General features: G+C 43.6%; 2 protein-coding genes and 1 long non-coding RNA gene across 18 annotated transcripts in view; 1 reads left to right on the top strand and 2 right to left on the bottom strand.

The window, feature by feature from the left end:
• caska (calcium/calmodulin-dependent serine protein kinase a) overlaps positions 1 to 13,644 on the bottom strand; it is a 58,705-nt gene extending 45,061 nt beyond the window's left edge. For 8 of the 10 annotated variants that reach the window (XM_068651578.1, XM_049727351.2, XM_049727352.2 and 5 more), the window contains exon 1: positions 12,949 to 13,644. In XM_068651578.1, the coding sequence (XP_068507679.1) occupies positions 12,949 to 13,007 (59 nt within the window). In that variant the 5' untranslated portion in view covers positions 13,008 to 13,644. The remainder of the gene's footprint in view (positions 1 to 12,948) is intronic. The other 2 variants (XM_049727357.2, XM_049727359.2) reach the window with 1 other exon arrangement.
• Positions 13,645 to 17,095: 3,451 nt separating this feature from the next.
• Positions 17,096 to 27,449, top strand: LOC125973596 (secretory phospholipase A2 receptor-like). Of its 7 annotated transcripts, none has more exons than XM_068651611.1 (38): positions 17,098 to 17,316; positions 17,613 to 17,812; positions 17,879 to 17,985; positions 18,140 to 18,369; positions 18,448 to 18,606; positions 18,709 to 18,785; positions 19,243 to 19,360; positions 19,434 to 19,478; positions 19,543 to 19,710; positions 20,816 to 20,935; positions 21,008 to 21,121; positions 21,188 to 21,217; positions 21,383 to 21,588; positions 21,654 to 21,757; positions 21,885 to 21,997; positions 22,061 to 22,123; positions 22,185 to 22,340; positions 22,416 to 22,495; positions 22,676 to 22,787; positions 22,868 to 22,915; positions 22,991 to 23,155; positions 23,390 to 23,515; positions 23,588 to 23,692; positions 23,759 to 23,797; positions 23,883 to 23,921; positions 24,204 to 24,415; positions 24,482 to 24,588; positions 24,744 to 24,856; positions 24,926 to 24,988; positions 25,056 to 25,211; positions 25,301 to 25,383; positions 25,600 to 25,723; positions 25,797 to 25,844; positions 25,913 to 26,080; positions 26,447 to 26,566; positions 26,632 to 26,739; positions 26,806 to 26,869; positions 27,144 to 27,449. In XM_068651611.1, the coding sequence occupies exons 1-37, from the start codon at positions 17,253 to 17,255 to the stop codon at positions 26,862 to 26,864; spliced, it is 4,149 nt and encodes a 1,382-aa protein (XP_068507712.1). In that variant the 5' UTR covers positions 17,098 to 17,252; the 3' UTR covers positions 26,865 to 26,869; positions 27,144 to 27,449. The 7 variants fall into 7 exon arrangements, 6 of the variants coding, with proteins under 6 accessions (XP_068507712.1, XP_068507713.1, XP_068507710.1 ...); XM_068651612.1 differs by having other exon boundaries at positions 17,610 to 17,812; positions 23,883 to 23,918; XM_068651609.1 differs by having other exon boundaries at positions 17,610 to 17,812; positions 26,806 to 26,868; positions 27,158 to 27,449.
• Positions 18,792 to 21,024, bottom strand: LOC137840530 (uncharacterized). Its single transcript, XR_011087249.1, has 3 exons — positions 20,917 to 21,024; positions 19,813 to 19,845; positions 18,792 to 19,050 (listed from the first exon to the last, which is right to left on the bottom strand). It is a non-coding gene; the product is annotated as an uncharacterized lncRNA (long non-coding RNA).
• Positions 27,450 to 27,539: the final 90 nt, after the last annotated feature.

Genomic DNA, 27,539 nt, shown 5'->3' with positions numbered 1-27,539 from the left:
AAGCTAAGATTAGCCCACATACACACACATGCACACACACACACATGCCTGCTACAAACTCAGAGATCATGCACGCAGACACACACGGGGCCTTGACAAATTGAAGTGACGCGGCGATTACACACAAACACGCTGTGTTGTCTTGAGTGCCATCGGTGCCGAGTGAAACTGAGTGGGAGACATCCCATGGTGTTAAGTGGGGGGCGACTCGCAGCATCTTGGACACGCTGCGCTACACAAGCACGAGGAGAGCATTCATTCCACGTCCCGTAACAAGTGCTTATTACGTTTTAACTCCGCCAGGCCCGCTATTTCTCACCGTCACACTTGAGCTAAAAAAAGACTTAATCTTTTTTTTGCTTTTGGCCCTTTTTGTCACTCCTTTTAAAGCCAATAAATGGAGCCCCTTGCAAACTCGATGCAAAGTGTGAAAAAAAATTGTGCTTCAGGGAGACAAATATGTAGGGCACCATGGTATAACATGACATCCATTATAGAATACTAGAAATAAAAAAATATTTACTCATACACGGGCCAGAGCAGTTTACTTTTACAAAATACGGTGGGTTGTGGGCTCAAGTAGGCCAAAGTCCATTAATTGCATGCATAATTAGAATAATACTAATAGTAATTTCCTCCATGACTCAATTTACTTGCACAGTACGTATATCAAATCAATACTCCCTTGTTTAAATGAATTGAAATAACATTACTCCAATCAAGCACACCCCCAAAATCTAGAATTATTTATGCAGACTTTATGAATAGATTGTGAAGTAATATAGTTTCATAATATAATTACTGTACCTTGAGACAAGTTGAAAGTCACAACGCCAGTGTTTTACAGGTATTATGTGAGCCGCCTATTTGATGCTTGCTCATAATTTTATTTATTTTTTTAAATATATATATAAAAAAATGGCCTGCAAGGCAAATTATGTGGTACTTTAAATTGCCATTATTTTAAGGATTGTTTTGGGGCAAAAGTAGTGCACTCTGGACAAAATAAATAAGTAAATCATAAATGTATGAATAAATAAATAAATTTACTCGATTGACACAAAATTCATTGATTATCATAAAATGACTCAGAAAAAAAAGTCTCTCAGGCCCACACATAAAATTGAACCAGGAGTCTGCCATTTTTGTTTTGATGCAGCCATTTAGGTGAATTACAGTGCTTGCACTTTGAAAGACTCAGACTGGAAAATTTGCTTAAATGAGTCCCACATGAAACTATACCATTCAAGTCCAATATTTATTTTTTGTGAGCACCATCTAATGTGAGTAGAATATGGTATCAGAATTTATGATCATTCTAGACATTCCTTATTACAAAATAAGGCTGTTTGCTGCTACTTGGTATTTATATTGACAGGAAAAGTATTTTTTTTTTTTGCAACCCTCACTTACAGTAAATGCTTTAGCCATAATTAGTACACAGTCAGAGTCAGGAGGAACTGTTACTTATTTTGAATCAATATTTGTGCTCTCCCATAATCTTTATTAGTGGCTTCAGGCACCATCCGAGACCAAAAAGACAGCTTTGCATAAAAATTAATGTTGGATGGCATCATATTGCTAGGGGCACTGAAACATTAACATCTCATCCAGGCGAAGCAACAGATCCTTTCATTTCAAGGCCTATCGCACACACGCGCAGATTGAGAAACTCTGGGAAAAAAAAAAAAAACGTTGTTAATTCTGTAATCATAAATATCTCATCCCAGGCTTGATTGCGTGCAAGTGACCACTGCAGTGCTCGGCCGATGATGTCATGCCGCAATGCAAAAAGTTGAGCTTGGGCTTTCGCAACGGCACATCCGCTGCAAATTAATGAGGCTGCACTCGTGTAGCAAGGCTTCAATCAATTTGAACCCTGCCTGATATTGCCTGTAGGGATATGAATTATACATAGTGGCAGAAGGCGGGAAAGGAATCTCAGCCGAGCAACGGGCCATGCTGTGGCTTGGACATGTCCAATTTGACTAGCCTTTTACGTAGTAGCTTTGCTTATAATTGTTTCCAAAGTAAAAGCAAATGTTTTATTCAACACAAACATAATCAGTATTTCATGAAGGTTGACAGAGAATGAAGAATATTTCCTGATGGAAAGGATTTGGACAATTTTAGAATGAAAAAGATATCCAAACAATGAATTATCAACAAATATCAATTCATTTAATAATTGATTAGTTGTCGATTGATCGTTGCGACCCAAACTAACCCACTATTTCTTTATTCATTTAACAAACACACACACACAGATGGCAGCGAGGTCAGCTTTTTGGGCGGCCATGTGTTGTGTGTGTATATTGTGCGTTAGTGTCGCAGTGAGTTTGTAGCATGCCGTTTGTTGGCCAAGCATGTTTAAATAGATCGTGTTTCTTGAAATTCAAGAACCAAACAATAAAAGCAAGGCATGCTGGTTTAATGAGTCAGAGGAGTGTTACCGTGGTAATGTGCAAATAAGATTTGGAGAGTTTTATCATTGCACGGCTCTGATTCTCATCTTCAAAAGGAAAAAAAAAAGTAGTTGACTTCATCCATCATTATCTTTCCAAATTGGTGTCATTTACACAGAACAGAGAAGTCGGAAAAAATACAAGCGGTTGTTAATTCTGAGCAGTCCTGATCAGCATCTTTTGAACAGATTCCAGAAAATGAGTCTAATCCAATAGTCACCCCTGCGTGGCTATATGAGAGAACCCGGCAAAATAGAATATAGCCACAACTGTGCGTATCAGTGCCAGCATCAGGCATTACTAGTAATGCTAGATACTAGTACTAATATAAAATAGTATAAAATACTTTGATTTCAACACAACAGGTGGGAAGGAATGAATAGTGCTGCAACTGACGATTCCTTTAATAATGGAGTCTTTTGTTGCTTATTCAAGGAATGGGATTTCTAAAAAGTTTCCATTTCTTTCGCTTTTCAAAACCAGGACCTGATTTCACACTGACAGTGCTGAAAAAGCACAAAGAAATGATTTAAAAAGTTACTCGTTAGATCCACAACATGTCAGGATGTTTTTATTTCTATTCAACACAAAGCTAATCTGCATTCATGAAGGAGCAGAGAAATCTGAGAATACTTTCCACTGAGTGCTTGAAATTCTCCTCATCGCCATCCTCCCGACGACACAGCCCACAGTGGAACCACAATTCCGAGCAGGCTTTACCTTTCTGAAATGGACCGTGGTGATCCGAACTAGTCACTTTCTGGAGATTACACATTTATGATTGCTACCAATGAGTCAACAGCATTGACGACAACAAATGTATGTACTATGTGAGGCAGTTCTGCATGAGGACCAACGCACACAGCAGACTCTCTGACTCTTTTGTGTCACTCCCACTCGTGTCCTTGTGCAGTGTATCTGCTCATTTGTTCCTCTCGCTGAGATGTCAGCAGCGCGTGCAGCTGCTGATTCTCTGACGTTTGCTCTGACAAAAGGGGAAGGAAGGATGGATGGATGGAAGCTAGGAAAGAAGGAAGGAAGGAAGGAAGAAAAAAGATAGGAAGGAAGGATGATAGAAAGGAAGGAAGGAAGGAAGGTAAAAAGGAAGGTAGGAAGGTAGGAAGGAAGGAAGGAAGGAAGGAAGGAAGGAAGGAAGGAAGGAAGGAAGGAAGGAAGGAAGGAAGGAAGGAAGGAAGGAAGGAAGGAAGGAAGGAAGGAAGGAAGGAAGGTGAGTGTGTGCAAGTGTGTGAAGCATAAATTGTGAAGAAAAAAAAACCCACTTAAAATTCCTCTTAAATACAAATAAGCAAAAGTCATCGTGACACATTGTTGTTGATAAGAAGTATTTTGCTTATTTTATGAGTGACATTTGAGGATCTTGATTTAGGACGCTTTTTTTTTTTTCCCCCCCACACTGCTCACCTCCGCTAGCCTTGTGGCCAGCCTTGTGCGCTTACCATGTGGCACATGTGTCAGCCATCTGTCTGACACTATGTCAACACAGCCATGATGCTGCCATGCTAAATGTGGCAGCGGACCAAGCCCTCTCCCTCATACACGGCCATCGATGCCTTCTTATCTTTCACCTGCTTTGTATTCATTCACATCACACCCCTCTGCTGCTGCACATCACCAAACACCTTTTCGACAGACACACACAACTTGCAACCCGAGAGGCACACACACGTACATGTTGTTAAAATTAATGATTTACCGGCGATATTCTGTCGCTGTCCTTGTCACAGAGGCAACAACACACCCACACAAACAACCTAGCTGTAGCCTACTATAGCGCTGTTCTTTCCCCTTTCTCCTATGGTAAATTCAATAATATTGATTTTTTTTATTCCTCTTCTTCTAAGGGTAAAATTAGTTTTAGTCGAATTTTCCTTTGTGGGTATCAGCATTCAATTGAATGCAATTGTAATTTACAAATATAAAAAAAAAATTAAATGTACCAAGTTATTTCCATGCCTTGATTTACCACAGTTGACTCCTTTTCCTCCAATACTAACATATCATTTTGCCGCAGTGATATCAATCCATAACCCGGCATTCTTGTCTATATGACAAGAGAAGTGAGTCTCAAATAAAGTTATCCAACACACAAATCAATACGTTTGTTTTGCCAGGCGATCTGAAGATTATGTGATTAGTACTCATCATTGCGATGTGATCTGGTACATTATCCCTTTCCAATTATAGCACAATGTTCTTTACAATATAACAATTGTGATTATCATGCACATGCTGCCGATACATTGCGAGCGTCGCCTCAAGATGACCAGGATTTAAATAGACGCCTCTTGCCATTCATGTCTAAATTGGTGTGAAAACCAGAAAAAGATCTTGAACATATCTGAAATTCAGCTCGCTTCTGATCTCGTTAGTATTCAAACAGCACAAGTCTTTGGGTTTTGATGTTATCACAGGCATAAACAATACGACTAAAGTCATCTATCAATGTTTTGGGGTCTGGGGAGGGGCAATAATCTGCCCACATGATCACGTGGCGTGGAAAGGTTTACAAGCATAATCTCAAATCGGCCCAATTGGATTGGAGGCCTTTCGAACAATTCAATTGCACGTGTTTTCCTCTCTCTTTACTCTGTCATGACACATATTTGAATTGTGCCACTTGAGAATTAAAAAAAAAAAAAATGAATAGTGGCACTTGAACCATGCAGTGTTAATCCAGCATTAGATGGGTGTGTAAGCAACCGTGCAAAAATTCTGCCATTAACAAAGGGCGAGATGATGAATTAGAAAAAGAGTCGACGATGCGACATCTTAAATGGCTGCTGAGATCTCACGGCTAAATAAAAGTAGCTCTGGAGGAAGCGAGTTGAACAGAGCGAAAAAGTGTAATCTATTACAGCAATTTAGCAGCGGGCCTTCAAGCCAGCTGCCACTGGCGACTGTTGTGAAAATGCTTTCCACTCCCTTTAATCTCACATGAGGCTGCTTTTTATGCATTTGTGTGTGACTTACTTTACTTTTTACTTTTAGGCACCCTTTGCATGCATAGCACCAAATATTAAACAGTAGTAAATCTTAAGGGTAGCAAGATGCTTCTTTTACAGGGGTAACCTGGAGAAAAAAAAAAGCATTATCAGCAATTTAGCAGAGGACTTCACATTTATCTGCCCTACCTTTTTAATAGCAAAATGAATAAAGAAGGATATCTCTGAACCTGTGCACACTTTCACACAGCATGCCTTGGTCGGACAAATGCAGAGGTATGAGAAGAGACCCTGTTCCACAATTCAGGCAATTGCCATCTACACAGCTCTTGCGATCTCTTCAAAGGCGACTTGGACCCTCGAGGCACTTACTTGATTAATAAAATACGAGATTAATTTGCTTATCGGTTTGTTGTCGATTAATTGTGACACCTCTAGTCAAAGCAGAGCATGCACTGACCCAACAAACGTAGCGACTAATGATGTTTTCTAGAGGCTTGTTTGGGTGGAAAAAACATTTAGCTGTGTTTTAGGTGAACTAAAGTGTTTAAAAATATGTGCACGCCTGACTAATAAATGTAACGGCCAATGTGTGCATTTTTCATCAGGTACGCTTTGTGGTCTAGAAATTGCAGATGATTTTACACAGAAAGTTGAGTAAACAGAATCACATTCAAAAACTCCTCGCTTGTTATCAAAAATGGGTACAGTTATTTTCATATTTTATGAACCTTAAGAAATAATAAACGATGATTTATTTTTTTGCACAAAAAGCATCCTCAAATGGATTGTTTGATCACCGTGATTCCTTTGTATCCTACGCTCTCCGACTCGCTCTCTCTTGTGGTTTTCAAGCCACTGACCTCACAAAATGATTTTTATGTCAAACTATCAACAGGCCACTAGGCTGTCAGGCCAGAAAGAAAGAGTGCTGACTTGCCCACACAGTACAGCTCATTGTGTGTGTGGGCTATGACCCAATAAAGCCTTCAGTGCATTATGCCACAATCACCCGCACGCACTCCAGGATCTCGTGCTGCTGGTTACATTCCCCAGAATAATAACGTGCCCCATTCTTTTCTGACATTACAACTAGCGAGATAGACATCTTCTTAATCAACCAATCGATCGGGGCCTGAGGGCGTCTTTAGGGGTCCCTGTTCATCTCTTGATATTTTGGACAGTTGTATGCTTCCAAATTTGTGGAAAAGATTTGGGGAAGACCTTTGTCTGATTTTCCCATCATGGCTGGGTCCCAGTAAGTAAGGTCTATAAAAGCCATCCATCCATCCATCCATCCATCCATCCATCCATCCATCCATCCATCCATCCATCCATCCATCCATCCATCCATCCATCCATCCATCCATCCATCCATCCATCCATCCATCCATCCATCCATCCATCCATCCATCCATCCATCCATCCATCCATCCATCCATCCATCCATCCATCCATCCATCCATCCATCCATCCTCTATACCGCTTGTCCCCACGGGGGGGTCGTGGGCATGCTGGAGCCTATCCCAGCAGTTATCGCAACTTTCTTTTCATTTTTTTTTTCCTCAATATTTGTATTTATCTCCATTAGTGTATCACACTGAGAAGACAGGGTGAGAATAGCAGGAAGAGCAGGTATTTAGATATTTGTATTTAGAAGACAAGTGTGTCAAGTAACATTCAGAAATAGCCATAGCCTCCCCTTAAATATAAAAACAGTACTGTGGGTCTTCCAGAATGTGGAGCAGACACGTACGAGTAAGTCACTTCAGTCTCCCTGTGTGGCTTTCACTGTTTGCACACTGTTTCCAGAAGCCAGCTGGCATTTAAGAGTGCCACAAAGGAAATATCTTTTCCCTGTGTCCTACACTGGGTGTTCTTTTCCAGGCAGGGTGTGAGCCGTATCCCAGGTTATGGTGTGTGTTACTAGGCAGTTGGCAGGCAACTGCTTCGAACCCAAAAGGCCTCGATTGAATGATGGCAGCGGGAGGACAAATAAGGAGGAAAGCAATAGTGAGACACAAAACGGAAAAACTCCAGAGGCTTAATTCTTTCCACTCCAAATGCACCGCCGACAAAAAACAAAATTTTACCACAAGGCATGTCTGGAGCCGTGCATTTAAACAGGCAGGAGGTAATTTACGACCAATACTTAAATGGAGGCATATCCTTGTCAATTAACACAAAAGTTGCTGTCACACACTCCGATTTGCAACACTAAATAAGCGTCTGTCAAAAAGCTATGTGAGGATGTATAGCTCTCAGGCACAAAGATCTAGTGTCGAGATCGAAAGCATCCAGTTCTCATAAATTCTTACGCTTACAGTACATAACATAGTGACTGCAGACTCCTCACTACAAAGTCACTTGTCACACCGCTGTGCTTCCATCACTCTCTCCGCTTTTAGGCCGTTTATATCTGAAAGAATCTCAGACAACGTGGAAATCCTCAGTTATGCAAGAGGAGCTCACTTTTGAGCTCACAAGCGAAAAAGATTAAGCTTGCCAATCTAACAAGAAATGGTGGCACTACCGGTTTGACTTTGTAGCGGAGCTCTTTCGATGAGTAATTTAAACAGTCAAATAAGACCACATAGCTGGAGTTGACTTTCCATCACACACGTATGACAGTACAGCGCTTGAACCATGAATTACGCTTACATTTTTTCCTATTAAAAAAAAAAATAAAAAATGTTGGAACAAGTTCAGGAAACAGATTGTGTCCAACTCTAGGGCTTTGACTGTAACATTGTGTGCCCGGACTGTGTATCTGTTTGTTTTACCGCTGAGAACAGCAAAGTTCTAGCAGGGGTTGTTTGTTCTGGCTTGATGGGAAAGCATAAATATTTTAAGGGGCTAAGTGTGAGATCTCGCTGCTATATCATCTATGTGTAATTGTGCGTGCCGGAAGCAGCCTTTCAGCATATTTTCTCCCACCCTCCAAACCCAAACAGAGTGGCTTAGATTCTATTACACAAGATGCTAGCGCATACACAGGTACACACATAAGCCCCCCTGCAGGCAACAACACAACATACATGTCCCCCACAAGGCTCGGGACCCCATTCAGTCACAACGCACTAGCCCAATATGTTATTTTCTTTCCTTTTTTTTTTTTTAGCATGCATGTGTGTGTGTTTGGGGGGGATTACAAAGTACTTTACTTTTCGAATCTATACATTTTAATAACTGACATCAGGGTTGTTCTCAAAATATATAAATAATGCTCATACTGCCTTTAGTCCTGGTGTCATCTGCATATTTTTTGTATTGTTGGTTTTTTATGGAGAGTACACAAACAAAATCAGCTGACGAGGCCAGACCGCCTCAGCACTCGTCGACAGTCATCATGCAAATTTTCAGTCAGGCGTAGTAGCATTCAAAGATGCACCAACATTTTGAGTGAATCATCCAAATTGCGCAAGCTTTGTTTACCTAATGGGGCCTAATGGGCCAAAAGCATTATAAAAAAACTCGAATTTTCACAATTATATTCCAGCTCATTTGTTATTCCCTCTTAATGTGGATTCATGATGACGAGGGCAACATCATTTACAGATTTTATTTTAACGAATGTGCTCATTTTGTTATTTTGTGAGTTCTACACAAAATATTTGTGCAGCAACTAATGATTATTTCAATAATTAACCGATGACTCCACTAAAAACAACATTTTTAAATTTACAACTCTTTTGTTAAAAACGGAATATCATCTCAAACTTTCAGCGCAGAAAAGTGCACAAATGGGATGCTGCATGAACATCCCGGAGCTCTTACATAAATTATGAGATGTACAGTTTATACTGTATCGTTTTTTTACACTGAATGGTGGTACCAAAAACAGAAACGCACAACTCTGAAGAGCTTTACATTAAAACATGCAACAACTTTTCATGCTTGGCGTATTTGACAAGTGTATTTACTTGACTACCGCTGTTGAACAACAAAGACAGCAATGACATTTAGCATTAGCCAAACATTTAGCACGGCCACAGTTCACTTGATTGACTAGATGATAGATGAGAAGGAGGAGCCGCTGTTGTGGTGCGGCGGAAATGAAGCAACAATGTTTGTCGTACCCCCGATCAAATTCATGTGAAAAACGTGAGGTGCGGTGTCTTAAAACACATACGCTATAGAAAGTGGATGGATCGTGATATGTTTACTACTCCTATGCCAAGAAGTATGCAAATGAAGGCAAATTCCTTGTCCTCTTACTGAAGCAAATCATTTCTGTAGTAACACAGCGCATTAGAAGACAGCGTCTACTGCTAAATCTTCGGTGTGTCCATTGCGATGGCGTTCTTGGCTTCATTAGTAGCATGCAGGGACATTTGTCAGCTTCATAATCATTTGATGGATTTCTGACGAGTGACGTCAACATTATGGCAACTGCATGCTAATTGAACCTGGCTGGCTTGCGCGAGAATTAGTGTCGCAATTTATCAATGTAAAAAGCCATAATTTGATAAGCGGAGATTTTAGAATCAAGGTAAAGCTTTGCCCCCTACACAATGCTTTTATTTGGGAGAATGAGCCAGGAGACAGCATGGCCCAAAGGTATGGCCCGTTGCATCGTCCATAACGTCAATAAGGTGATATGTCAGAACTGTAAGAAAAAAGTCGCAACGCCACAAACTTCAAAATCCATTTTTAAAGACAATCACCTCACCCAATTTCTTTAACTGGTAACAAGACACACTGTGGGACATGGGGTGTCCTCCATTTCCCAACAGCTTCCAATTATAACGCCTCACAGATCGTGTTACTCTTGTTATAGTGAAAGAGATACAGCTAATCAACACTGTAGGGAAACCAGTTTTTAAAGAAATGTCACAGACTTTAGGCGGTAAGAATTTCCCCACTGGCCCCTAATATAAATATATATATGGTTAAAAACAAAACTGGTGTTCACAATGACTGTGAAGTCTCACTCTGCTTCTCAAGAATAAATACAAGGTGGGGGAGCTGTGGCAGGAAATTGAGTGGTTGACTTGTATTGGAAGGGCACAGGCTATAATTCACTTAAATTAGCCAGAGAACTCTGACGTGTGTTTGTACAACTGGCTTGTATTTGAGTGTTTCTGCTGGCCCGTGTGCTCTGTGGCGGACACGTCCAAAAGGCTCTACACAAATGGCGCTGCTAGGATCCCTTTGGTTCATCACAGGTGTGTGTTTAGGACATCATCTTTAGACTTGCCTAAACATGCAGCGCGGGTCTCATCGGCCTGTCAAACATCTCCAGAAGACCCGTAAGTAGTCACCCGGGCGTTGACTGACTGACTGACTGACTGTCAGGTTTGTGCACCCAAAGCGGGGCATCGTTCACATGACGCTCGTTTATCCATGTGTCGCTCAAAGCAGGAGCAGACTCAATTCCTGCGTTCATTCAAGCGCCTCTGCTGTGTACAAAAACAAAGCAAGCGTCTCCCTCGACAGTCTTTCATTCCTCAGCTGGTTTGTAAAACGCTGTGATATCAGCTGCTACTTCCCCCCGGTGTCGCGCAGGTACCGTACTGAAGCTTATTTTGCAAAACACAAAGGGTGAGCTCAACGGCTGTGAAAGGGAATGAATGCCTGGAGACGATGGACCGTCAAAAAATAAACACAGCCGTTTATAACCAGTTTGGATTATTAGTCATCCCGGTGGCATCAGCACAGCAGCGAGGGAACGTTTCGAGTTAATTGCACACACAAGTCTAAAAACATGGCAGCGATGTAATTGGGAGCGATGGCTTAAGTATTAAAAGCAGGCCTGCTTTACTAACGCATGTACGATTTAAGAAGTGGTATTTTTACATTCTGACTGCAAAAGCTGCCAACAAAGTTACTTAACAGTAGGTGTCTACAACGTGGACAGGATACAATACACATAAACAATGGACAGTAGGGACATGGACATAGAAAATCCATGCAGAATTGACGTAAGGCTGCCTGCAACTAATGATATTTTTTGCTAATTGGTTTGTTGATATTTTGTCGATGAAAATCGGATTCGGGCAATACTCCATTGTCCTAAAGATTAGACATGTTTCCTCAATTATTTGGACTTTTAAATGTTTTTTTAATTTGGAAAAAAAATCCTCGATGTAGTGAAGCCGCGATAAACGAAACGCGAAGTAGCGAGGGATCACTGGACTCGTCTGAATTGGTACAGGCAGCGTGGGTTCGGTTCCCACTCAGTTATAAGTGAGTGTAAATTAAGTGATAAGTGAGTGACGAGTGAAAATTGTGGTCTAGCTCTCTATGTGTGCCTTGCACTACACTCCTGATCATACTTTAGTCTAGTAAATCAGTTGGGATATGCTCCAGCTCATCATGACCCGGAACTTGAAAAATAAACCAGTACAGAAAACAGATGGATGTTTACCTGTTATCAAGGCTCCGTGTTGACACTTGTGTCATCTCGAATGTGAAACGTGGGTGTCTGCGCATGCGGGTTGTGTCATGTTTCATGAATGAAAACACAGCCAGATCTGATGTGTCACAGTTATGCACACACAATTGGACGCAATATACCACAGGTGTCAAACTCGAGGCCCGGGGGCCAGATACGGCCCGCGAAGACAAATGAGTTTGACACCCCTGCAATATACTATAGACCAGTGATTCCTAACCAGTGTCATGCCACTCAAGCCCAAACCTATGGCAAATCATTTATATTTATTGATCTATGCCTGCGATATATATAGTGATAGGCAGAAGACTTTTTGGCTTAAGTCACATTTCTTAACTGTTTTGTGGTTTGTCGTGGAATCTCTTCCGCTGGGAAATGATTTTGCTCAATACTGATTAGATTGGGTAACACTGCTGCAGGCATTCAATTGGAATTTGACCTATAGAGCAAATCAAGTCTCCAGTTGGCGAACTTTGCCTCCAACCCAACGGGGCGGCAGAAGTGAAACTTCATACTTGTGTCCCGCCTTTCCAGCATTCCCTTACATACATTCAGGCGCCATCCCGCCTCCGTAAAGCTGTGACACCACCTCGGAAAGCTGAGAAAATGCCATTTTCTCGACTGTCGCTTGCACCGATCTTGAGCACTTGAACGACTTGAGTCGGTTGCAGTGCTCGTGGAAAAGACGTGCATGAGAATGTGTTTTGGTTGAGATGAACATGAAACGTCACCCCATAAGCATGACCAGATGTGTGCGGCGTGCATGACTCACGGTGGTGTGAGTGCAGAAAGTTACCAACTGCAATCACGTTGTGCACTGGTGCAAACGTAATGGATCCCTAACCAACGTTGGCAATAAAAGTGGGAATGCAACAACTGTTTCCCGTGAGATTTCTTATTGGCGTGTCTCACACATGTACTGCACTCTTACAAGGGAGTTCAGGGGTCGACACGGGAGGGATTAAGGGATCAAACACACCAGCGAGGCTACTATTGATTCAACCACAATGACGCCATGCATGCACAATAATGTCGTGCATGTTAGAATATGAGCGTTGTATCGGCGCTCCCGCTAATCGGAAAAGCGAAATGCGGGAATATGAGCAGCAATGCAAGCACTTACTTCCCGATCACCTCGCAGAGCTCGTACACATCTTCGAAGAGAATGTCGTCGTCCGCCATAGTCCCAGTTCCACCGGGAAGGTGCAAATCCCAATGCTGGTTAAGACTCCAAACAGTCGGGGGAAAAGGGCCACGACCACCAGGTGACCGTTGACAGGAATGACTGACAAACGTCGCCCGCGCCCAGATGCGGTGTAGTTGTTGGATAATTCCCGGTTAACGTCCGTGGAAGCTCCCCCGACCACCCCCGGCTCCCCCTCTAGAATTCCGCTGCGTCGTTGGGTACGAAGCGGCGCAGGGGGAGCTCGGTAATCCCGGTGTGGGAGACCACTAGTCCGGCCCCGCCTTTCCCAGTTTTCCCGATATGCACACTCCGAAGTGAGAAAGCAAACGACTCAAGCCTCAGCCTTAGAATAAGTCCAGCCGGCAGTTCGCGTCCACTTTAATTTGTGTCCAGGTGGGTTTACGCTGATCTTCACATCCCGAGAAGCCGCCGATTGACAACCTTCGTAACCACCGGGATATGTCTGCACACCGCCGATCCCCTCTCCTGCAAAGCCTAAATTGTCCGGGAACAATCTCAAAGCGTCTGGTTGTCTCACATCGCCCTTTCCCTCACTCCACTTCGCCGGGTTTGCGTTTTCTTCCCCACGTCAATGTCTTCCGTTCAGCTCTACGGAGCGTAAATCCAGAAAGCCAAGCCCCGCCCACCGCACAAATGCTTCTGAAACTGCTCCCCGTCGTCTTCCATGTTGGCTCAAAAAGGATTCCCAGAGTTCCTTGAGGCCGCGTGAAACAGTTAGAAGCTGAGCCAACATGGCGACGCGACGAACCGGCGGAGGCGAACGATCTGCAGTTTCCTCACGACTTTTTCATTGGTTGGGGAGTCCTAGCGTCGTAGGCTTGCAAATAACCTCGCCATTCAAATAAATAATAAATCCTCGTTTTGAGTCTTAGCCATGATTTACTCTGAATGACAGTTTAATAGTTGCCTCTATATGTCACTGGCATATACAAAAAAACAAAAACATATCATTTTAAATACATGCAATTTATAGATGAATTACATGAAATTGGACAACTTCATGCAGCACCCTGATGATCTTTCATGGCACTCTATATGCCATGGCACTCTCAGTCGTTAAGGTGACAGTTGAGCAAGTGGTAAAACTGGTTTTCTGAATGAACCATTTATTTGGACCTTAACCAAGAAAGTTGCACAGCAACATTTAACTTCAAAGTCAGTCTACAGTCAGTCTGTCTAAGTATGTTTCAATGTGTTTGACTGAACCTAAACAAGTTAATTCAAGAGATAACAAGTTTATTCAAGAGATAAGATTGTTGTAACAAAAGCAAGTCAGTTTAATTGACTGAGCTGCTAACACAGGCATATTTTATACGTGGCAGTTTCATATTTTATGGTCTTCAGTGGGTTCAATACATTGCCAGATGATTGCCTAATTAATGTGGAGTGAATAATTGAACAGTTTGTAAACACAAGATGATGAATTTCTTATTTTATTCATGGAGTAAAACAAATGATTCTATATCGTATATTTATACAAGCCTCATAGGAGCTATGGTTGGTATTAATATATTGTAAAACACAACTGCCTGTATATTTTTGGATGATGGATGTCAAACTGTTTATATCACCCTCAAAATAATTGTCTCTCTAAGTAGCACTATGATGAGCAACACTGAAGTGCATATAGTAGGCCCATATGTTCATCAAAAACAAGGAAGTTGTATTTTAAGTAAAAGGTACAATTAATATTTTTGTTAGCCACTGTAAACTGTGCACAATAACAATTTAATTAAAATGTGTTGCATGTAAAGTTACATAAAAAAATACATTCAAAAATGTCTAAATGACTAATTTCTAATTTTCTATTCCTAAGCATTTAACACAACTGAACTGTAACAGTACATCAAATTTACTAGAATGACTAAAAAGCAAGCCTCTATCCTATTTTGTGGAAGGCATTTTTTCCACAGGTATGTATAAAATATTAGTGTTGGGTTGTCTTTGAGTAATTGAGCAAAACATAATGGATAGTCTGCTGGTAAGACTACAGCCCACTATTTGATGATCAAATGAGCTCGTCTGCCCGCCATTAATCTCTGCAGCAGAAGAGTCAAGCTGAAGCAATCATCATTGCCTTCTTAGTTAGATAGCAGGGAAATTTGCCATCTATCATAGCCTAACAGGTTGTAAGGCAAACAGCATCAGTCATCGGAATAACACCCATTGCTTGGCTGGGCTCATTTACAAATTATGCTAGTATGATAGCCTTTAGGCCTCCCATTTGTACCAAGACCAAAGCATTTCTTTTGCTATCTCCTCAATAAATTAGCCAGACCCTTAATGATTATTTTAGCTCTGTCTGAAATTCCACCACTTTATAAAATAAAATAAAAATTATGGTTGGCACTTCCTTTGAAATAATTCACCAATAGTGCCATTAGATAAATGTCAGAATTTTTCCTCCTGGAAGCACGGTCATGGTGAAATGTCCTATACTGGAAGACTCCACTCGATAAAGTGTGTTTTTAGGATGCCAACCCCCTCTTGAGCTTTCCACAGAATCATACATGTCCAAACACCCCCTTTCAACGCACTCCCCGATAGAAGCCCATTTGGCTTAGGAATCACAACAATCAGGGCATCAGAGAAAATCTTATCTCTATCCGGCACACCATTTTCAACTCAGCCAGTGGGCCAATCTGCCCTGGGTGTGTGTGTGCGAGTGTGTGTGTGTCTCGCAGGAAGTAACATAACCAACCCAACTGACCAATGAAATCAAACAAACTGAGCCATATTGACTAACTAAAAAAAAAAAAAAACACTCGCCACCCAAGCAACTGACGAAAGAACTAAGTGACAGAGTGAGCGAAAAAAGCGAGACAATGCACAGAGTCAACCAACACAACAACCGAGCTGAGCACGCAAGCAAGATGATTCAATGTGATTTTGTGTTGCACTGCTGTAATTTTGCAGCCTTTGAGGACGGTGTGAGTCAGTGGTGTCAACCTTCCACTAAGACCTATGAGACTCCTCGTGACGCCAAGCGCCATCCCGAGACGACTGGGGCTCTTTTCTCACTGGCAACGATTTGCCACTTTTACCGGTGTGGCCCACAGACCACTGTCACTGTGGCATGGGGGCAAGCCCTTGGGAGCACAATCCCAGCAAAATAAGGAAATTTTATTGGGCAAATGGGCAATAAATGTTGCTGCAAGGGTATCCTCATTACAAATGCTTCAAGTGTACCTCTGAAGGTTTCCCGTTGAGGTCTTGCTGGGGAAGGCAGTCATAATGTCGTATTTGGTCAATGTCTGGGGTCACCTTGTTTGGCATGCTCAAACTTGGACAATAAATAGATGGATGGATGGATGGATGGATGGATGGATGGATGGATGGATGGATGGATGGATGGATGGATGGATGGATGGATGGATGGATGGATGGATGGATGGATGGATGGATGGATGGATGGATGGATGGATGGATGGATGGATGGATGGATGGATGGATGGATGGATGGATGGATGGATGGATGGATAGATAGATAGATAGATAGATAGATAGATAGATAGATAGATAGATAGATAGATAGATAGATAGATAGATAGATAGATAGATAGATAGATAGATAGATAGATAGATAGATAGACAATTTTTCTGTCCAGTCTTGTATTATTAGGTATTATAAACTTTCTCCCTCTTGTTGCATTTTTTTTTTTTTTTTTGAGCAGCCATACGTTGAAATTCATCTTATCGCAATTCGCTCTGCGGACTCAAATTTGCTACATATTAAGTTCCATGTGACTGAGAGAATCTCCTTTTTGGCATGACTTATACTCAAGCTGTTTTCAGATAACACATGAGATTTACATAGATTTAAAAGTTTCTACATTCTCATCTTTACTTGATCATAAATTGAATTACACCTCATTTAATTCCCACTTTCACACTCAGTTTTACTTGTTTTTTATATACTGGACAATTAGTTGTTTTTTGTTATTGAGTATACAAAATAAGAACATTTACAAAGAAACAAAGAATGCTTTGTGACAACCCCCTTGAATAAGAACATTTACGAAGAAACAAAGAACTCAACACTTGAATGCTTTATGACGACCCCCTTGTAGCGATTGTGACGTGTGATGCATGTAGCTGACGAGCGCAGCCTGCCTCGGGCTTGTCGCAGGCGTACTGACCGTCCTTCATCTTGTTTTCTCCAGTTGCGACTCTCAGTGAGGTGAAAAATTTTCTCCCCGTTGCAATTGCTCCGACCCTCAATGAGCATGTGGATGGGACTCAATTGGTATCTGCTCATGATTGGGTTATATAGTACTAGTTCAGGTAAGCATGTCCTCAATGTTATCCATGACAAAAAATACATACACAGCTAAACACGTTTTTATCATAAGTGGTCTAAATGTCATTAATGTATCATATTAATGTAAGAAATAATTTCAGAAATATTTATAATAATAATAATGAAGGGGCCAAAGGGACCAAAGGGACAATGGTCGTCGTCTCCCTTGACAGAATTGTGCAGTTGGTTGCAATGCCCCCAATGAAGAGCATAAAGAGCAAAAACATGCATCAGTGTGCTCTGAGCTGTTCTTCTGATCCCCAAATTGTGCCGTCAGCAGACAAGTGTGGTCCAGGCTGGCTCGAGTATGACTCCAGCTGCTACAAAAAAGGGGACGGCCCCAACGGTTGGCTGGGGGCCCGGCACCACTGCACTTGGGAGGGCGGTGACCTGGTCTCCATCAACTCCTCACACGAGGAGCAATTTGTGAAGCGCACCATGGGCAAGAATACCCCGTTCTGGCTGGGACAAAGCAACTACGTGAGACACAAGCGCAAACAGCCGTGGACTCTGTTGCGACAACTAGCATTGTTTTTTTTTCCCCAGTACTGCAAAAACATCTCGTGTTACTACCAAGGCGGATACCACCCGATGAGATGGTCCGATGGCCAGGACGATACATACGTGAACTGGGAAATAAATTCACTCAGAGGGTAAGAAGTCCCAACTTTGCATGCTTTAATTTTCTGGTGGGCACATGTCCATTTTGAAGACAGCCATTCCAGGAAAAAAAAACAAAATAGCACAATCTTCCAGTTTGGCGCGTCTTTTGTTGTACGCCTCGCTTTACACCTTTTCTCCCGACAGGTACACTGAGCCGACATGTGCCTACGTCGTCCAAGGGGCTAGGAGCCAGTCTGACGTGTGGCGCGCTGGATCCTGCGGTTCCTCCTTGGCCTACCTGTGCAAACGACCGCTGCGTAAGCCTGCATGTCCGTCGTTGAAAGGAGAAAAAAATGCATCTATGTGTGCAGGATGCCCGGCTGGACAGGGGTGTTCCCCCATAAGCGATGGTTACGTTTTCAAAGCAGTGTTAAGTGAGTTGGTAGCACCCTTTTTTCCACCTTCATCATCTGTCATAGTTTCCTACTTAATGTTTTTCTTTGTGTCCTCAGCTTCCCAGTGTGACAATGACAGCTTCTTGTATAATGGTTATTGTTATCATTATGAACAAAAGGAGAACAAAAGTTGGGAGGATGCCGAAACGTTCTGTCAAGCCCGCGGAGGCCACCTGGCCAGCTTTCACTCACAGGCAGAGGGCCAATTCTTGTATGGTGAGCACCAAGAGGAACCACAGCAATCATCAGTCACACAAAGATGGCATCATTTGCCTGAGGCTCTTCTTGCCCTGAAGCTCTTGTTCTCTTTTCTTCAAGATCACAGCACTTCGGTTCATTGGGTGGGACACAGGAAGAAGAACAATGACAACATAAACAGTGACGGAACAATTTGTGTAAGTGATATGCTTAATGCCATTGAAAAAGTCATTTTGCATGAGCTGAGTTGGCAGGTTGCTGGATAGGTTCCAGGGCAGACTACAGCCATCCGGCGCACAATGTTTTAAGGCATCAAGCAGCCATTTACCAAGTATTGTCGCCATGACCTCTCATCTTAGACAGTTTTTATCGTCAGGTGAGGTGGCAATTAGGATGTCCAGGAATATATGGTGGCTCTGGTCTTTACGTCTTCAGGGTTCGTTGCATTGTGCATGTTTTTTCCTAGTAGAGACAAATAGGTTGAGAACATGTCAGGAAGGGCACAACTTGCTTCATGTTTACTTTGACAACATGAAACTGATACCCAATATGAAACAAAAAAGCCACCAATTGGGTGATGGCGGAGGAACCGCGGCAGGAACCCGAGCAGACCAAATGCAGTTGGGTAATTCTCATCCAAAATGTCACCCGCAGGACTACGGCCTTGAAACTGAGGACTACAAATTGGGTGAATGTACAGTTGGGCTATTAAATGGAGCGATTGGTATCAACCAGGACTGCTCCATTCATCTGCCATTTTTCTGCAAGAGAGGTGCAAAAATCCCGAACTCTCCCTTTGGATGTCACACATTTGCTTATATTTGCTTCACTCCCTTTCCCTGCAGCCAAGTGCGGAGGGCCTCGACAGATACCATCACTTGACATACCGGGTAGGTGGGCAGGCGTCTTCCACTGCCGCCATTGACACACCTCTCAAGCTCCGTCTCACTAAAGGCTGGACTCACAAATGCGGCTGGTGGTTGGACAACCCCTACAATGACTTCTGCTACCTGATCAACCACACGGCCATGGAGACCTGGAAGGACGCAGAAGACGCCTGCCAAAGCTTTGGAGGGAACCTGCTCAGCATCGCGGACTCGAACGAACAATCCTTCATAAACGGTAGGCGGCCATGAATTAAACTATATCAGCCACAACATCAAACCAAACGACAAGCTCAAGTAAAATGAGAAGGCACATGTAGTAGATATGGTAGGTACTCACAAAGGTGAATAGGTCAGGGGTCAGGACAAAGACCTGATTGTAGCAGGACAGCACACATTAAGGTCACACAGGCGGCAGCGGTGGTGAAAACACAAATGAGGCAAAAGGTTTGAAGACTTCAACATAGCTTGGCAAAACTATCTGGACGTATTGTTGAGTTTCGAACCGGATTAAAACTCGCTAGCTTGAGACAAAGGAGAGAGCATCACAACCCCTCTTAGCTGTGCAGGAGTTGTCTCTGCTTATTTTTAACCAAGTTTTATTGAACATGTCTTGTTCCATTCATAGAACAAAGGGTATTTAAACATGTGAAAGAAGAAAAGCCAAAGGGAATTTTTAATAAATTCAAAACAAGAACTTAAAGCAGATTGCCTGCAGAAATGTCATGAGTCGAAATGTCATTTGGTACATTCGATCGAAAAAAGGATTTTCCGAATCAAATTGTCTTTTTGGTGACACCCCTACTATAGATAAAAAAAGCACCTGCCATATAGCGTATGTTTCTGTGAACAGTTGTACATGTTTAGCGATGTTCGGATTCATGGGAAATAGATTTTAACTGCTTAAAATAAACATGCATCCATGTACAAAATAAAAGAATCGAGTCAATATTTTAGCCAAAGGGTTTTCTACTCAACCAGCAGGTAAGGCACACATGCTCGAGTGTTTCCTTGCTTGAGTTGGGCAAACAACTGTGGTAGGCTGCTGAAGGTACCGTATTTTCCGCGAAGGCGCACCTAAGAACCTCAAATTTTCTCAAAAGCCGACAGTCCGCCTTATCAGGTGCGCCTTATATATGGACCAGTTTTGAGCCAATACAGCAGGCGTTTCCAAAGTCTGGCCCGTGGGCCAAATATATCTTCCGAAGAACGTTCAAATGTTAAAAGAAACTGGGCATCACGGTTTTAGGAAATTTAATCGAATAAAAATCTGGAACTGAAATTGAACATTAAATGGTATCTTGGTCAACATCCCTCTTTATCCATGTTCTTTGATCCAAAAGGTATCATCAAGACCCTGACGCATGTTGACTTAATATGGTTGGGCGCTCAAATCCCATTGAATGAATTCTCCAAGTGGAGTGATGGATCACAGGTCACTTACGTTAACTTGAAGAAGCAAGGTCGGTCTGAAAGCATGTCTGATGTTTGTCGGCTGCTGTCTAGAGGAGCGCTGAGAACTTGTCTCCCTCCAGTTCGAAGTCGATCCACGAGGAATTGTCTTATGTTAAATGGCAGCTGCGAGTGGACATTCAACTCTTGCCTCTACGAGAGAGGCTACATCTGCAAGAGAATAGGACAAGGAAAAGGTAAGATGAGACACTCCAGCGACGGTAATCAAGCATTGACGTCCATCTTTGCCTTTCCTCTTGCAGGAGTGAAACAATCTTTGGCTTCTGACAGCGGTAAGTTGCCTGGAAGTGAAATTTTGTGATACAAAAATTATGACATGCGTCTCACAATACACCGTTTTGGCCCGAATAGAAGATGTTGTTTGCATTGAAATAAGACTGAAAAAGTGGGGGTCGTCTGAGTGGGGGTCGTCGGAGTAGCCATTATTTGTCTTTCAGCCAACCAGTGTGGTGCTGGGTGGGTTGTGTACGGCACCAGCTGCTACAAGAAGGTGGAGGCCCCCAATGGTTGGCTGGGGGCCCGACATCATTGTTTCTGGGAGGGCGGCGACCTGGTCTCCGTCAACTCCGCAAGGGAGATGCGATTTGTGATGAAAACCATGGGCGAGGAGACCCCGTTCTTCTGGCTTGGACTCTCCAACCTGGTGAGGAGGAAGTGCAAGCGGCTGTGGACTTTGTAGCGACAACTGCCATTGTTTTTTTCCCCCAGAAATGCAATGTCTGGTGTCGCTTTGAAGGAGGCAAACAGCGCCTAACCTGGTCCAATGGCCTGAAAGTTGTTTACGAGAATATTACATATCATCATCCTTGGACGTAAGAAGTCCCAACTTTGCATACTTAGTCATGTGGGCACACAATAAGGTTCTGGAACCAATTCTGAAGACTGCCACTCGAGGAAAAACGACTGCAAAATCTTCAGTTTGGCCCGTTCTCCTGACAGATTCAATGTTTCATCCTGCGCCTACGTCAACCAAGGAGGAATAGGTCTGCCTGGCATGTGGAGGTCTGGTTCCTGCGGTTCCTCATTACCCTACATGTGCAAACGGCCACTGAGTAAGCCTGCACGTCTGTCTTCATGTTGCCGTTGAAAGGTGAAAAACGCATCTTTTTGTGCAGAATGCCCGGCTGGACAGGCGTGTTCCCGCAAAGGCGATAGTTACGTGTTCAAAGCAGTGACAAGTAAGTTTGCACCATTTTTTTTTCCGCCTTCACCATCAAATGTTTTTTTTTGTGGCTTCAGCTTCTGACTGCAACGATGGCAACTTTGTGTATGGCAATCATTGCTATGCTTACGAGAAGATGTACAAAAGTTGGGAGGATGCCGAGAAGTTCTGTCTCACCCGGGGAGGCCACCTGGTCAGTGTCCATTCCAGGGAAGAGGCCAAATTTGTGCATGGTGAGCACCAAGAGGAACAGCCGTCAGTCCCACAAAGCTGCCCTCTCTTCAGAATCTCTTGTTCTTTTCCTCAAGATCACGCAAGGGGTTGGTATCCTTGGCTTGGACTAAGGAAAAACAACAATACATTTGAGTGGAGTGACGGAACAGATTATGTAAGTGAACATTTTTTAAGAGCTGGCGCGGTAATCAATAGCAAATCAGAACAAATGCCGCTTGAGGCTTCAACTTTTGGATTGTTTTAGGGGGTAAAGGACACAAAATATGTTGCGAATGATTGCGGAAGAAGGGCGGTGGTAAGCAAAGCAAGCATAACAAGTTCATGTCGTCCGCAGGACTACAAAGAGTGGGAAGGAAAAAAACCTGTGAAGTGCGCATGCCCAACTTCTCGGGGGCTGTTGAATGACTGCCCCTGCACGGAAGAGCGACCATTTGTCTGCAAAACAGGTGTAAACATCCCAAGCGCTGCTTTGGATGGACGCGTCACACATTTGCTCATATTTGCTTCCCTCCCCCCATCCCTGCAGCCAAGCTCCGAAGCTTTCCACAGCTGCCACCATTAATTGGTCAAGCAGGTAGGTGGGTGGAAGTCCCACACTGCCGCCGCAGATATCCCGTCTGCACCGTTTTCAAGCGCTGTCTACTCGCAGGCTGGACTGACAAATGTGGCTGGTGGCTGGACGGCCTCTCCGGCGACTTTTGCTACCTGGTTGACCGCTGGCCCAAGACCTGGCAGGAGGCGGAAAACGACTGCAACCGCCTCGGAGGGAACCTGCTCAGCATCAGAGACTTGCCCGAGCAGAACTTCCTACATGGTAGGTTAGTCATTTGCGTAAAACTAAACCGATGCCTTCCAATTCATTCATGGCACTGTAGGAAGATAAGAAAATAGATGATAATGAAGTACAAGTTTTTTTGTGTGGCATCATTTTTATTATTTTTGTTGCAGTATTGTTATCCAATGCGAAGCATTTTGTCACAGCTGTGCCAAACCCATTTGCATTCTGTGAGACGTTTTACAATCTTCCATGTTCTCCTTTGATCCAAAGGTTACACCAAGGCTCTGGCCATGGATGGTAATGCCTCTCTGTGGTTGGGTGCCAGAACCCCACTTAACGAAGATGACAGCGTGTGGACTGACAAATCACCGTGGAAGAAAATCAAAACGGTTGGAGGTCAGTCTGAAAGCGTGTCTGATGGAATTTGCAGAAAGGGTGGAGCGCTCAGGATCTCCTGTCTCCTTGCAGGTAAAACATACTCAAATCAAAGGTGTCTTTCCATGGTCACTGGCAGCGGTGACTGGAAGGTTGACAAGTGCGACAATAAGAAAGACTATATCTGCAAGAAAAAAGGTAAGGCGTGACACTCCACCGACTGTCATCCCGTTTTGACGACAACCTATGCCTTTCTTCTTGCAGGAGTGGCGAAGAAAATACCTTCATCGTCTTCTAAAGTTGGTAAGTCACCTGCAACTGAAAAGATGCGAGACAAAAATCATGACACGTCTCACAATGACGACAACCTATGCCTTTCCTCTTGCAGGAGTGACGAAGAAAATACCTTCATCGTCTTCTAAAGGTGGTAAGTCACTTGCAACTGAAAAGATGCGAGACAAAAATCACGACACGTGTCTCACAATGTACAAGTGTGCCTTATAAGGTACGTTTTCGGGAATCATTCAAAAATGAAAACCAAGTCTAGGCCTGGACCTTCCAATTTGGTTGACACAAGACAAAATGTGCAAGAAAGTTCTGCTTTGTCCAGACACAATGGTGGACTTGCACCAGTGGCGCTGCCATTGTGGAACTGCACAAAGAACAAAAAACACATGTGTTCTGATCTGTCTGCCTGATCCACAAATAGTGACTTCAGCCAACCGGTGTGGTCTTGGGTGGCTTGGGCACGGCGCCTACTGCTACAAGAAGGTGCAGGCCCCCAACGGTTGGCTGGGGGCCTGGTATCATTGTGTCTGGGAGGGCGGCGACCTGGTCTCCATTACCTCCTCAGCCGAGGAACAATTTGTGAAGGACATCATGGGCGAGAAGACACCGTTCTGGCTGGGACTCTCCAACCTGGTGAGACGGAAGCGCAAGCGGCTGTAGACTCTTTTGTGAAAACTGGCAATGCCCCCCTCCCCCCAGATGTGCGACAACATTTGGTGTCGCTTCAAAGGCGGAAGCCAGAAGTTGATCTGGTCCGATGGCCAGAAGAGGTCACACACCAACTGGGCTTTAAATCACACTGAAATGTAAGAAGTCTTTGCATGTTTTAATTGTCAGGAGGACACACTTTAACGTCCTGGAACTGACTTCCAAAAAGGTTTCTGCTGCTGTTTTATTGGAAAGGAGGGAAAACCCTCCTCTTTGTCCCTTTTTTGGCTGTGTGTCTCACTTTTCTCGATAGAACCAACGTTGGTTCCTGCGCCTACGTCAACCAAGGGGCTTGGAGTCAGCCTGGCAAGTGGCGCTCTGGATCCTGCGGTTCCTCCTTGGCCTACGTGTGCAAACGTCCGCTGAGTAGGCCTGCACGTCCGTCGTCACGTTGCTCTTGAAAGAAGAAAAGTGCAACCGCGTCTTTTTGTGCAGGGTGCTTGGGTAGAACGAGGTGTGACCCCAAAGGCGACAGTTACATGTTCAAAGCAGTGGCAAGTGAGTTTGCAGCATGCTTTTTTCCGCCGTCATGGTTTCCTCCTAAATGCATTTTTTGTGGTTTCAGCTTCTGACTGCAACGATGGCAACTTCCTGTATGGCGATCATTGCTATAATTACCAGAAGATGGACAAAAGTTGGGGGGAAGCCGAGGGGTTCTGTGCCGCGCGGGGAGGCCACCTGGCCAGCGTCCACTCCAAAGAAGAGGCCCAATTTGTGTATGGTGAGCACGAAGAGGAACCGCCGTAGTCGTCAGTCCCACAAAGCTGCCATCATTTGGCTGAAGCTCTTGTTCTCTTTATTTTACTGAAGATCACTCTCAAAGTCAACGTTCGTCTTTTGTGGGACTCAAGAATACGACGACTGACTACGGATGGAGTGACGGAACAGCTTTCGTAAGTAAAATGCTTAAAGCCTCATTTTGTACTAACTGAACTAGAAAAGTCCAAATTTGAGCAGAACATTTTGTTGAATTACCAGGAAAAAAAAAATGTCCTGAATTTTCATAATGTGGCAAGAATGCAAACATTTCATTGGAAGGTGGAGGGTAAACGACCTAGAACCTCGTTGCGAGCGATTACGGAGGAGGAGCATGTTCATGTCGTTCGCAGGACTACAAAGGGTGGGAAAACAACACCACAAAGAACACCACTGGGAAATGTGCATTCCTAAATTCTGTTGGGCAGCTCAGTGCGTGCCCCTGCACAGAAGGGCGGCCATTCGTCTGCAAAACAGGTGCAACATCACGAGCGCCCCTTTTGGATTCTCAAGTACTTGCTTATATTCGCTACCCTCTCCTTCTCTGTAGCTAAACTCAGAGGGTCTCAACAGCTGCCACCATTAGTTGGCCAACTGGGTAGGTGGGCAGGCGTCTTCCACTGCCGCCGCCGTTGACACACCTCTCAAGTACTGTCTCACTCACAGGCTGGACTAGCAAATGCGGCTGGTGGTTGGACGTCTCCTCCACTGACTTGTGCTACCTGATCGACCACCAGGCCAGGAGGACCTGGAAGAAGGCTCAAGACAACTGCCAATACTTTGGAGGGAACCTGCTCAGCATCGCCAACTCTTCCGAGCAGACCATCATACATGGTAGGCAGCCTTCCAATGGCTTTCCAATAAGTTTGTCGTCTAAGTGTCCCATGGTTCCTATCACACGGTCCTTAGCGCTATTCAGTACCAACACACGGGGCTGCTTTTGGCTTGCTGCCTTCATTCTTTGTGATCAAAACCTCCAAGTTATGTGGTCAAAGAGTGCAGCTGCCATTTTTTTGGTTGGAATAAGAAACCTGCGTTAAATCAAAAGCTTTCTGTCTTGCCTCAGCTGCTTCTACACCACGACAGACCTTTAGAGAATTTAGCTCTAGCACAAGGCTCATGGCGCAATGAGTGGTTTAGTAAAGTGTGCCTCTGGAGGATATTTCCAACTGTTGTTCCATGTTTGCCTCGGGTCCAAAGTTTACATCAAGGCTCTGGGAATTAAGCCATCGCTTTGGTTGGGCGCCAATCCCGCCATCACTCACGATAACACCAAATGGATTGACGGAACCCCGTTCACTTACTCCAGATGGAGTGCAGGTCGGTCTGAACGCCTGCTCGTTGCCCGCTGTTTAGAGGAGCGCTTAGATCTTGTCTCCCTCCAGGTAAAGGGGGGAAATGTCTTTCCTTTATTACTGGCAGCGGCAACTGGAAACCTGACACTTGCGACAACCAGCGAGGCTACATCTGCAAGAAAAGAGGATATGGAAAAAGTAAGATGAGACACTCCAGCGACGGTCATCACATGTTGACGTCCGTCTTTACCTTTCCTTTTGCAGGATGGACGTCTTCTACTGGCAGTAATTCATCTGTAACTGATTTGTTTGGTTCAGACTAAAAAGGTACTTAATTTTTATCGTTTGATACGGTTCCCATTCATACATTTTGATACGGTTCCCATTCATACATTTTGCAAGTGAAGTATATTTTGTAAACCAGGGTGACCAGACGTCCTCTTTTCCCTGGACATGTCCTACTTTTGAGCCCCGTCCGGCATTTTGTTGGGACTGCCTCAAACATAATACATGTACATTGTCAATGGAATTGTCACTCCGTTCCATTTCACTCAATTCCAGATTTTTCTGCATCACGTTCAAATTCCTGTGCTTTCGCTGGGGTCGTGATCCTTAGGAAGCTGAGTGCTTGACATGGAAGGCAAATAAAGGTGCCAATGCACCCTGCAAGAGGAGGACTGAAGAGGAGCCCTTTTTTTTTTTCTTCAAATGCAGCACCGATGGCCGTATTTCTTTATTTTACTTAGTGTACCACTTAAAAAGTAAAAAATGTAAGCGTACACGTTTTTGCTAATGGAAATATGTTTAGGTTATTGTATATATGTTTTGTGTTATTCGGGCCAAGGTTAGGTTATTGTATATATGTTTTGTGTTATTCGGGCTAATAAATAACAATTACTATACACACACACCATGTCATTTGTGTCGTAACTTGACTCACCCCCCCAAAAAAAAACCCTTCAATAAATAATCACACCCCCTCAGAAAAAAAGCGCCCT

The sequence above is a fragment of the Syngnathus scovelli genome, chromosome 8 (genome assembly GCF_024217435.2).
Source record: "Syngnathus scovelli strain Florida chromosome 8, RoL_Ssco_1.2, whole genome shotgun sequence".
In the NCBI taxonomy this organism is placed as follows: Eukaryota; Metazoa; Chordata; class Actinopteri; order Syngnathiformes; family Syngnathidae; genus Syngnathus; species Syngnathus scovelli.
Note: the sequence above shows the minus strand (reverse complement) of the source record. Positions and strands in the feature narration are given on the sequence as shown.